The following is a 12,490-nucleotide window of genomic DNA, read 5'->3' on the forward strand; positions in this document are numbered from 1 at the left end:
CCTCTCCGGTCATTGGAAAAATGAAAGCTGAGGAATTTAAAGAGAAGAGAAAGAGAAAAGAGAAACAGAAATAGGAAAGGAAATAGAAAATGAAAATATTAAAAGAAAAGGAAAAATAATTAATTTTTTTATAATAAAAATAGAATATTAGGTGTAATATTGTGTAGCATTACATGACACACGCGTAGTAATCACTTTCCAATACATATGTGAGTGTGAGTTTTTAGAGGTGTTGTAATTTCTGTTTTAAAAGGTTGGAGGGATTTTTTATCATTTTCTCAAATAAGATTATTCTTTTTAAAAAGAAAATCAAAATTGCTACCTAATCACGTATGACACCGTCAAGAAAATGTATCCCGCCTTGTCGTAATCTCCATTTTTGGCGCAGTTGTTTGTACTTCCCCTGTACCTCTGTTGTTGATGTATAACAATCTGTATAAACCATTTTCATGATTTCCTTTACCTTCCATCGTTTCTACAGACTTCACCATTTCACACCTTCCCTCCTCAATCCCCTCCTTAATAATAATAACCCTTCTCCTCACCATACCCAATTCCATTCTTTTACAACAAACACATTGCCTTCATCTTCTTCACATTCTAATTCAGTTGTCAAAATGGTCTGTTCTTTAGTGTCTGAATCATATTGTAGAATTCAAGAAAATACCCATTTCAGATCAACACACCCCAACTTGAAATTGCCTATAAATTCTGAGGATTTGACTCAAGAACAAGCTATAACTGTTGTTGCCTCTCTTGCAGATGAAGGAGGGTCCATGTTGGCATTGAGTTTCTTTTATTGGGCTATTGGGTATGTTAAATATAGGTACTTTATGAGGCTTTATATTGTTTTAGCTATTTATTTGATTAAAAATGGAAACTTTGAGAGAGCCCATCAAGTTATGCATTTTATGTTGAGGAATTTTTGTGAAATTGGGATGTTAAAAGAGGCTGTTGATATGGTTTTCGAGATGCAGAATCAAGGTTTGGTTTTGAATGCTGGGAGTTTGAATTCTGTTGTTAGTGTTGTTAATGAGATAGGGGAGGTTGAGATGGCTGAGAAGGTGTTTGGTGAAATGTGTGAAAGAGGGGTGTGTCCTGATTCGCTCTGTTTTGAGTCGATGGTTGTTGCTTATTGTAGGATGGGAAGAGTTGTAGAAGCTGATAGGTGGCTGAGTGCAATGTTAGAAAGGGGGTTTCTTGTTGATAACGCGACGTGTACTTTGATCACGAGTGTATTTTGTGAAAAGGGGCCTGTTAATAGAGCATTGTGGATGTTTAATAAACTGATTGTATTGGGGTTGGCTCCAAACGTTATAAATTATACATGTTTGATAAATGGATTGTGTAAGAAAGGGAAAATTAAGCATGCGTTTGAGTTGTTAGAGGAAATGGTTAGGAAAGGTTTGAAACCAAATGTTTTCACTCATACCGTATTGATTGATGGTCTTTGTAAGAAGGGATGGATGGATAAAGCTTTTAGACTATTCCTAAAACTTGTGAAGAGTGACAATTACAAGCCTAATGTGCATACATATACAGCCATGATAGCTGGATACTGCAAACAGGAGAAATTGAACCGTGCAGAGATGCTTCTGAGCAGAATGCAAGAACAAGAGTTGGTCCCTAATGCCAACACCTACACTGCTCTCATTGATGGGTACTGTAAAGTAGGAAACTTTGATGTTGCGTATAAATTCTTGCATCTGATGGATGAAAAAGGTTTGTCACCAAACATTTTTACGTATAACGCGGTCATTGATGGCCTATGTAAGAAGGGAAGGGTTCAGGAGGCTTATAAGATGCTGAGGAAAGGTATGCGAAGTGGAATTTCGCCAGATTTAGTGACTTACACCATTCTCATATCTCAGAGCTGCAAGCTAGGAGATAACGGACAAGCTTTTTCCCTTTTCAGTAAGATGGTTAAAGCTGGTATCAGCCCTGATATGCATACATACACCACATTAATTGCTTCCTTGTGTAGACAAAAGAAAATGAAAGACAGTGAAAAGCTCTTTGAGGAAGCTGTAATTTTAGGTTTGATACCTACCAAAGAGACATGTACTTCCATGATATGCGGATATTGTAGAGATAAAAATGTGGCCATGGCCAAGAAGTACTTCCAGAGAATGGGAGAATATGGTTGTCTACCTGATAACCTTACTTATGGTGCTTTGATTAGTGGGCTTTGTAAGGAGTCAAAGTTGGATGAGGCTAGAGAACTGTACAATTCAATGATTGATAAAGGGATTCCCCCATGTGAAGTTACACGGTTGACTGTAGCTTATGAGCATTGCAAGAACAATGAACCAACCATTGCGATGGGCCTCTTAGATAGATTAGAGAAAAAACTTTGGATTCGAACCGTATCTACCCTCGTCAGGAAGCTTTGCAGCGAAAAGAATGTGGATGTAGCAGCTCTATTTTTCCATAAACTGTTGGACAAACAGCAGAGTGTAGATCGAGTAACTCTTGCAGCATTTATGTCGGCGTGCTATGAAAGCAATAACTATAACCTTGTCTCCAGTGTGAATGAGAGGATAATGAAAGACTTTGGTAAGATACGTATGCCTGTTATCTCACTTGTTTTCGCTGTCCAGAAAGCTAAGATCGGTATGGGTGTGCTACTAACCAAATTCTTGGGTGCCTTGCTTTATGTGGGTGCCCAATTAGTTGCGCTCTTTTCGTAAGTATAAGGCTTTTATTTTGCTTGATTTTGTTTATATTCAGCTTATTAAGCTTGATTTTCACTTACCCAGGAGAATCTAAGGTAGAGTGATCTTTGTGACTTGCTGAACAACAACGAAAAGGCTATGACGGGTGTGCAAGTAGCAAATTATTATGATTGCCTTATCCTCTTAAGGTTACAATCCCTCTGTAATTCCCATAAATGAGGATCAATTTTCTGCACTAATCTATCTCAGATTAGATTAATTCAACACAACAGCAAGAAGTTAGAGAGTCTAGAAAGAAAAGATCCTCCCACCATCCATCACGTGGTATCATTTTAGTTCCTTGATTTCTTGATTCTTCTAGTTTCCAGTTCTATCTTTTAAATTGGGTATTTCTTGAATATTGGTATTCCTAAGCTATTGTGAAAAGCCACAGGTAGCTCTCTTGCTTTATTTTTGTATAAACTTAAAATGGTTTTGTTTATTATATAAATTTCAGAACATTACTAAGTGCAATAGTCTCTTTAATGGTAGCCCAAAGAAAATTAACATTTTGCTCTACTCATCTACCATCCCAATTTGATAATCTAACTTCATCAACACAATGTTTAGAGAAACAGATCTTCTGAATATATTGTTCTCATTTAGTTGTGTAAAATTATGTATAAATGATTAGGGTCTGCAGTGTAAAAATGTAGTTTGCTGGGAAAATATCAAATGAATAAAAAAATAGAATTACATAGGAAATAATAGTTTGTTATTTTTTCAAACAAATCGAGTTCTTCTATTATCTAAGTGTGGTTTCGTAGTATACCTCATTTAGGTTTTCCATATGCTATCTTCTTTTTGTAAAAATGAATCGCTTTTAAAATTCAACTTGAAAATTAGGCAGTTTACCCTCCCTACTCCACAACATGTCATTCATTCACGATGAAGGGCACATTAGTTTGTGTCATCACTTGTTGGAGATTGGTGCTCAGTCATTGACAGAATGAGGTCAAGTAATTTGGAATGAACTGATTAAGAAAGTATGTCGATCCATTCTGATGGAGAGACTAAACAAGTCTGTTTTGAGCAAGTTTCTGCTCTTCCATTCTCATTGAGTATGCTTATGGAAAGAAAAAGAAGAAGAAGACCTTTTCACCTTTTTACTATGACACTGGGATTTAACATTACCAATCTTCGCTTTTACTTGTCATTTCAAACTTCTAGTTTTTCATTTTCAGTATACTGAATTCAGCAATGATGATATTTGCATCTTGATCATTGTCACGCTACTGCTTTACTCGGGCAATGCCAAAAGTAAAAAGCAAGTGCTGAGCTCGTTTACTGATTTGACAAAAGTGTGTAGCTCTCTCAGAAGTCTACATTGTTTGAGCAATGTGGAAATTATCTGTCTGTGGATTGGTGACCTCTACTCTTCCTTCTTATGTCTTGTCATGTTAATAATATAGTTAGTCTGATGGAGAGGAGCCTCGTTTGCAGTGTACGCTGTTGGATTTAATGTTGCTTTCTTTTAAGTCAATTTTGATGTTCCTTAAATCACGTTCTTTTTTTTTTTTTTTTTTTTTTTTTTTTTTTTAAGTCATTTTTGTTTTTTCTTAAATCACGTTTTTTTTTTTTTTTTTTTTTTTTTTTTTTGAGAAAGCACGTTTGGTTTGTTTAAGAAAAGACATAGTTAGATTAAACTATATTTCTCTTTTATCAGTAGTAACATTTCATTAAAATGAGAGCAGCTCTAAGAGGATCCTGAACATTTACAGGAACATACTAGCACAGCAACTTGTCATCCTCATTTGCATATTCTGATTTGCACCAAAAGGTGAGAAAAGTACACCATTGAATTCGGTCCTAAGTGCAGAGTGTACTTTTACTTCAAAACAAACACACACTTCATGTGTAACTACATGAAAGGGGAAGCACCATATAAGTAGCTCTTGTTTTCCGTGTTAGTTTCCATAAGGTCAATTCTGTGTTTGCACATTTTCTGCCATGATTGATCTCTAACAGGGTTTCATGGAAAGTGTCTTTATGTTAATTCCCAGTCATTAATGTTCCGTCTGAGTGTAATATGCCATCCTTCCCCAGTTTGGATTGAAACTGTTTGCTCTCTCTGTTGTGTGTCAGATGGTTGATTTCAGGAAATGGGTCTTTTAGAGGAGCGATTCCTATTAAAATGTCATGCCAAAGTGAGAAATGGGTCTTTTAGAGGAGCAATTCCTATTAAAATGTCATGCCAAAGTGAGATTCTTCTTCCATTGGTCACTCTTAAAACAGATTTTTCCACTACTTCCACCACAGGCTCCTAATATGCCTCCAATACCCCGCTCATGTGGTCCTGATATAGCATTGAATCCCATTTGTTGATCATACCACAGTTCTCCCTTCAAAACTTAACTCCATAGAGCATCCTCGTCCAGGATGCAGATTCGTAACCATTTCATGAGCAGTATGATGCGACTAACTTTTTCTTATTATTGAGTACTCCAACCTGTATAGTCACAACAACAACAACAACAAACCCAGTGTATTCCCACCTGGTGGGGCCTGGGGGGGTAGGATGTACGCAGTCCATACCTCTACCTCTGAAGAAGTAGAAAGGTTGTTTCCGATAGACCCTCGGCTCAAGACACGCGGTACCACACAAACACATAGTAAAGCACAGCACAAGGTTACAAGATTACATAACATAAATACGGCACCCATAAGTAATCTAAAACAAAGGAAAACACACAGATTCATAATAAAACATGGGACACGGACTCCTAACAGGAATAAACCCCCACCACGTAGTTCCCTACACTAGCGACTCAGGCTGGCCCTAGTCCTCTGCCCTGATTCGCGTCCTCCAGACCTTTCTATCTAGGGTCATGTCCTCGGTGAGCTGTAACTGCTCCATGTCTCGCCTAATCACCTCACCCCAGTACTTCTTCGGCCTACCCCTTCCCCGCTTAAAACCATCCAACGCTAGCCTCTCACACCTACGGACCGGGGCATCCATGCCACTCCTCTTCACATGTCCGAACCATCTCAATCGGGCTTCCCGCATCTTGCACTCCACTGGTGTCACACCAACCTTCTCCCGGATGTTCTCATTCCGAACTCTATCCCCTCTAGTCAGCCCACACATCCAGCGCAACATCCGCATTTCTGCCACCCTCATCTTTTGGATGTGGGAGTTCTTCACTGGCCAACACTCCGCTCCATACAACATGGCCGGACGGACTACCGCCCTGTAGAATTTGCCTTTAAGCTTAGGCGGCACCTTCTTATCACACAGCACCCCCGACGCGAGCTTCCACTTCATCCATCCCGCCCCAATACGGTGCGAGACATCCTCGTCAATCTCACTGTTACTCTGGATCACGGACCCGAGATACTTGAAACTCTCCCTCTTACCTACCTTCTGTGATTCCAGCTTCACTACTACCTCATTCTCCCGCCTCACGTCATTAAACTTGCATTCCACATACTCTGTCTTACTTCTGCTCACCCTGAACCCTTTAGACTCAAGGGTTTGCCTCCACACCTCTAATTTGTCACTCACACCCCCTCGAGTCTCATCTATCAGAACTACATCGTCTGCAAAAAGCATACACCACGGCACCTCCCCTTGAATACGCCGCGTCAACACATCCATCACCACTGCAAACAAAAAGGGACTAAGAGTAGATCCCTGATGCAACCCTGTCCGGACCGTGAAATGTTCTGAGTCTCCTCCCGCCGTCCTCACCTTAGTTTTCGCTCCATCATACATATCCTTGATTGCTCTGATATATGCCAGCGGTACTCCCCTCACCTCCAAGCATCTCCAAAGCACCTCCCTGGGGACTTTGTCGTAGGCCTTCTCCAGGTCGATAAACACCATGTGCAGGTCCTTCTTCCTCTCCCTATACTGTTCCACCAACCTCCGTACCAGGTGAATTGCCTCCGTCGTCGAGCGGCCAGGCATAAATCCAAACTGGTTTTCTGAAATAGACACTATCCGTCTCAGCCTCACCTCGACCACTCTCTCCCAGATCTTCATAGAGTGACTCAATAACTTAATCCCCCTATAGTTGTTGCAACTCTGGATGTCCCCCTTATTCTTATAGAGAGGTATCATGGTGCTCCACCTCCAAGCCTCGGGCATCTTTGCCGTCTTGAAGATTTCATTAAACAATCCCGTCAACCACCTAAGACCAGCCTCTCCAACGAACTTCCAAAACTCGACCGGTATCTCATCCGGCCCCGTCGCCCTACCCCTTCGCATTCTGCGAACAGCCTGTCTAACCTCTTCTACCTTAAAACGTCTACAATAGCTAAAATGCCGACACTCCTCTGAGTGCTCCAGTTCCCCTAACACAATAGCTCTATCCCCTTCGTCATTCAAGAGCCTATGAAAGTACGACTGCCATCTATGCCTAATGTGGCCGTCTTCCACCAACACTCTACCGTCCTCCCCCTTAATACACCTCACCTGATCGAGGTCACGACCCTTCCTCTCCCTAGCCTTAGCGAGTCTAAACAACTTTTTCTCCCCTCCCTTCCCCTGTAACCCTGCATACAGGCTCTCAAAGGCGGCCGTCTTAGCTGCCGTGACTGCTGACTTAGCCTCCTTCCTCGCTAGCTTGTACTCTTTCCTGTTTACCCGCTTCTCCTCTTCGTCCTTACTCTCCACCAACTTGGCATACGCCCCTTTCTTGGTCCCCACTTTCTTCTCCACCTCTTCATTCCACCACCAATTCCCCTGATGGTGCCCGGCCCGGCCCCTAGAAACCCCCAACACCTCACTTGCATTCTCCCTGATGCACCTAGCCGCCCTATCCCACATACTATCCACGTCTCCCCTACACTCCCACACCCCCATTCCTGCCAACTTCTCCCCTATCTCCCACGCATTCACTGGCGTCAAGCCGCCCCACTTAATTCTAGGTCTACACTCCCTACTCCTCCTCTTTCTATTCTTCTTTATACCCAAATCCATAACCAAGAGCCTATGTTGGGTCGAAAGGTTCTCACTCGGGATGACCTTACAGTCCTTACACCACGCCCTATCCCTTTTCCTAAGCAACAAAAAGTCAATCTGAGTCCTGGCTACCGCGCTTCGAAAGGTGATCAGGTGCTCGTCCTTCTTCGGGAAGCCCGAGTTCACCACCACCAGCCCAAAGGACCTCGCAAACTCCAATAGGGTAGCCCCCTCCTTATTTCTCTCCCCAAAACCAAAACCACCATGCACATCACCAAAGCCTCCCGGTAGCGCCCCGATGTGCCCGTTGAAATCTCCTGCTACAACAATCTTCTCCGAGCTAGGCACGCCTCTCACCACCTCCTCCAAAGCCTCCCAAAACCGCATCTTCTCCTCCCCCTCCGATCCCACTTGCGGTGCATAGGCACTACACACGTTCAGGGTAAACCCCCGAATGACCAACTTAATAGTCATCAACCTATCGTTGATCCTCTTCACCTCTACTACCTGACCTCTAAGCTCTTCATCCACTAAGATGCCAACTCCATTCCTACGCCTCTCGCTCCCAGAGTACCACAGCTTGTAACCATCCACATCCCTAGCCTTAGACCCTACCCACTTGGTCTCCTGAACACACGCAATGTTGATCCTTCTCTTCCTAAGGGTCTTCACAAGCTCTATGGCCTTGCCCTGCAGGGTCCCTATATTCCAAGACCCAACCCTCAGCCTACCGTCACTACCCGCACGCCCTCCACTACTCCCCCCGCGGCCAAACCTTGGCCTCCCTCCCACTCCCGCCCTTTCCTCATCCCCCGCCCCCACCACTGCCCCCCGCCCCAACCCTCTCGAACATGACCCTATCCACCCATTACTGCCCACAGCCACAACTAGGCGAAAGTATAAGAGAATATAAAGATATAAAGACATAAACGATGGTAATAGTAAAGCAGCAGCAAGTAATACAAGGCTCACACAAATTCAAAGAAATATTCCAGCAACCAAACTATACTCAATTACTAGTATAATACGAAGAATGAAAGAATGCAGAATGAAGAATGAAATAAGCAAAGGTTAGAAGTCACCAGATTTCACTTGTAGACCAAGTCGGCAACCAAGCCCCGCGTCGACCTGCTACCGGGGGATCGCTGCTGAGATGGATCTGCGGCTGCTGGCGATGGAGCGGCGGTTGCGGCTGAAGACCGAGCTTCGGCTGTTGCACTGTTGTAACGGCGCCGGAGGAGGGGGGGTGGGGGTGGGGGGTACAGCGGGAGGGGAACCGGCGTTCGGCGACGGGGGTCGGGGCCGGGGGTCGGCGACGGCGACGGGGCCGCAGACCGGGGCGCGGAAGAGAGAGAGGGTACGTCGGTGACCGGCAGTCGGGTCGGCGCCGTAGGTCGGCGACGGAGCCGGAGACCGGCGACGGCGGTGGTCGGGTCGGGTCGGCGCCGACGGTCGGCGACGGCGCCGAAGGCCGTGGACCGGGGCGAGGCGAGAGAGAGAGAGAGGGGCTAGTGAGAGAGAGAGCCATTAGAGAGAGAGAGGGGCTAGTGAGAGAGAGACCCTAACAAAAGTTGGAGTACAAAAAAAAGTAGAAAAGTTGGACATATAATTATGCTCATCCAGGATGCAGATTTGCAACCATTTCATGAGCAGTATGATGAGACTAACTTTTTCTTATTATTGAGTACTCCAACTTGTATCGTAAACAATAAAATGTTGAAAAGTTGGACATACCAGTATGCTGCAATTTTGGCCCAGCTGGGTTGTGGTTAAAGAAATGAAACCTAGCTCCAACAGACATGAACTAATTTGTAGTGTGTCTTTATTTTTGATCTTGTAGATCTTGTCTGAAGCAGATGGCCAAGCTGAGGAAGATTCTTCAAGGCAAGTTGTAGAATGAAACTCTTTCGATGAATTTACTGTGATAATTTGCTCGAGAGACAAGCTCCAATAAACATCCCTTCATATTAAGGAAGTTGACAACTACAAAAATGTTCGTAGTAAGAAAATCAGGTGTCTTTCTTTTCCTTTGATAGTCACATAATCATTGTTCACACAAGATTGGGAGGGGACAAAACTTGTCAGAAACTGTTATATGGGGGGGGGGGGGGGGGGTTGGTGGGGACAGTTATTTAACAGCAAATACCAATCACCTTATTATGTCCTTTCTTCTTAATAGAAGAAGTTGTTGGCTTGCTCACTATGCAGCTGTCAAGTCATATGTAATGGAAGGAGATCCAGGACCGTAGCACAAGTCATCACGAAATAGCTGCTTGTACAGAAGGTGGTTTTGGTTTCTCGTCATTTATATTTTGATGCATAAACCTCTTCCACAAGATCATGGTGTCATCGTTGCTGATTCTTGAGATCAGACTTTACAGAGTGACATGCACATTTTTGTTTACAGAGGTGGTATGCATTACAGGCTACATCAAACTGTCATCCCACGTGTCAATACATGAAATATTTCTAGTCCAACACTCCTTAGCATGCTCATGACATCTCAATCTTTGCCTCCATTGCTGAACTGACAATGCAATCTTGAGTTCGCTCTGTTTCTAACTGAATTTTTGAACAATAAAGTTTACCAAGAGTGGCGACTATCAATTGTATGCCATAAATGAAAAAGGTTCCGACTTGTTGAGCCTCTCAATCATGGTACTGGGAAAAATGCTAGCAAAAGGTACTAGGAGTGTATATAAAAGATGGCACTGCGTATAAATGTTGCTGTTGTTGACATGCTGTCATGAAGGTCATATGCGGTTGTTCCTAGGTAGGCTGATGGTTATGCTACTCAGGCTCCTAAACTCGACTATCTGGAAAATGCCTATTTTGAGCTCACTCTAAAATGCGTGGCAGCTGTATTGCTTTATCTTTGTTCATTTCTTTCTTCCTTTTCGATACTGTTAAGAACATCACGTATCACTTTTTCGACGAGGGGAGGCTTGATCTTTGATGAAGTTATTAGGCACCATTGGGTCACAAAGCTTTGTGGGAGTGTAAAGGTTGTAATGTAATGTCATAAAGAGGTGTGTGCATGTGAATTGTGAAATTTGATTGCAATGTGGCCAACATTGTTGATATACACTCTTGAGATGCTTGAACATGAATTAGGATTTTGGACAAAGGTGAAGTGAGATTAAACAGGATTGCGGAGTATGAATGCAATTATTCAGATATCTTTAATAAACTAGTCACTTTTAGAAAATTAAATGTAACTTTATCAACTTATTTCTAATTAAATTTCATCTCGTTTGAGGTTGACATTGATTACTATTCTCCCCATTTCAAAGTATTTGACATTTTCTAATTAAATTTCATCTCGTTTGAGGTTGACATTGATTACTATTCTCCCCATTTCAAAGTATTTGACATTTTCTAAAAGTATTTGTTTCAATTTAATTGTCCCTTTTTTGACAGAAAATGTATTTGTTTCAATTTAATTATCCATTTTATGACATGGAGAAGATTTTATTATATTCTTTTGATTCTATCCTTATCATAATATACTCAAATTTATATTTTTAAAGTATAATTGATTACTATTCTCCCCATTTCAAAGTATTTGACATTTTCTAAAAGTATTTGTTTCAATTTAATTATCCTTTTTTTGATAGAAAATGTATTTGTTTCAATTTAATTATCTCTTTTATGACATGAAGAAGATTTTATTATATTCTATTGATTCTATCCTTATCATAATATACGCAATATATTTACATTTTTCCGGCAAGCTTTCATTTTTTCCGGTAAACTTTCATCTTTTCCGGCAAACTAATGGCGGGAAAGAATTAAGAATAAGATCGAATTAAGAACAAAAAATTTCAAATCAAATTCAAATATAAATTCAAAACTAAGAATAAAAAAGGAGAAAAAGTAGAAAAAATGGGAGGAGAATTAAGTTTAAGAAATAAAATGAGGAAGAAGATGAAGAGGGGCGAGGGGGTATCGAATGGGGGTGGGGAGCCTTTTTTTAAAAAAATTATTTTATTAATAATTTTTTGGGACCTCAGTGCTACTTGACACGTTTTAATTCGTAATTTAGTCAAAAAATCATTCCTCACGCGCTCCCCATTGAGTAAAATACACGTGGAGTGCCATATAGGTAAAAAAGGCCTGATTTGATCAAATTTGGATGGGGGTTAAGGATCTGATAGGTACATATTTAAGTTGAGGAGTTTAAGTAAATTTTCGGAACAACCGATGAGTTAAGTATATAGCAAAATAGAACTTTGGGATTCCATACCTTATGCTCCAACTTAAAACATACTCCATTATTGTTCCAAACTTAAATAAACAAGTTCAACACAATGCCCTTTACATCATCACATACATTTGCCTAACATCATTATTTATCACCAACTAATTTGCCATCAACTTTGACCAAAGTCAAATAAAGAAAGAAATTCTTCATGATTTCGAGTTTGCTAATAAATTAATCATTTTTCTCAATACGAATTTCAAAACTCCCTAATATTTCAAGTCTAAGTCCTACTAATTCTTCAAAATATTTTTTCTGTTTAGAAATAGTAGCCGTTCAAATATTATTCAAATCGTAACTAGATCAAAGATGGATAATGTGCAATCTATTTTATAGCATCAGATATAAAATCTACAATCCTGATTAACATGCAGATACAATAAATTGAAATATATGATTAACTTACTTCTCAAAATAAAATTTTAAATATGAAACAAAATACTATAATGTGCAATTGTATACACTCGTTTTGACAAAAGATCAATATTCCCAATCCTTGATTCAATATATACATTTGTGTGTTTTAATTTATTTATTTTACCTTTTTTAATTCAATTAAAAAGAATATATTATTATTTTTATTAACTTTTAAATTTTAACTTTTATATA

The 12,490-nt window shown here is 40.8% G+C and overlaps 1 protein-coding gene across 16 annotated transcripts; it reads left to right on the forward strand.

The window, feature by feature from the left end:
- The first annotated feature begins 244 nt into the window (after window positions 1–244).
- On the forward strand, window positions 245–10,893 carry LOC107858938 (pentatricopeptide repeat-containing protein At4g19890). 16 transcript variants are annotated; one of them, XM_016703750.2, is made up of 5 exons: window positions 246–2,686; window positions 2,760–2,999; window positions 4,436–4,494; window positions 9,461–9,633; window positions 9,800–10,893. In XM_016703750.2, the coding sequence occupies exons 1-2, from the start codon at window positions 450–452 to the stop codon at window positions 2,767–2,769; spliced, it is 2,247 nt and encodes a 748-aa protein (XP_016559236.1). In that variant the 5' UTR covers window positions 246–449; the 3' UTR covers window positions 2,770–2,999; window positions 4,436–4,494; window positions 9,461–9,633; window positions 9,800–10,893. The 16 variants fall into 16 exon arrangements, with proteins under 16 accessions (XP_016559234.1, XP_016559236.1, XP_016559241.1 ...); XM_016703755.2 differs by lacking the exon at window positions 4,436–4,494 and having other exon boundaries at window positions 9,800–9,904; window positions 10,028–10,893; XM_047406446.1 differs by lacking the exon at window positions 4,436–4,494 and having other exon boundaries at window positions 9,803–9,904; window positions 10,028–10,893.
- Window positions 10,894–12,490: the final 1,597 nt, after the last annotated feature.

This window comes from Capsicum annuum, chromosome 2 (assembly GCF_002878395.1).
Source record: "Capsicum annuum cultivar UCD-10X-F1 chromosome 2, UCD10Xv1.1, whole genome shotgun sequence".
Classification (NCBI taxonomy): Eukaryota; Viridiplantae; Streptophyta; class Magnoliopsida; order Solanales; family Solanaceae; genus Capsicum; species Capsicum annuum.

Coding starts and splice junctions, on each gene's coding strand:
- LOC107858938 (XM_016703748.2), top strand. CDS start 450: ATGATTTCCTTTACCTTCCATCGTTTCTACAGACTTCACCATTTCACA.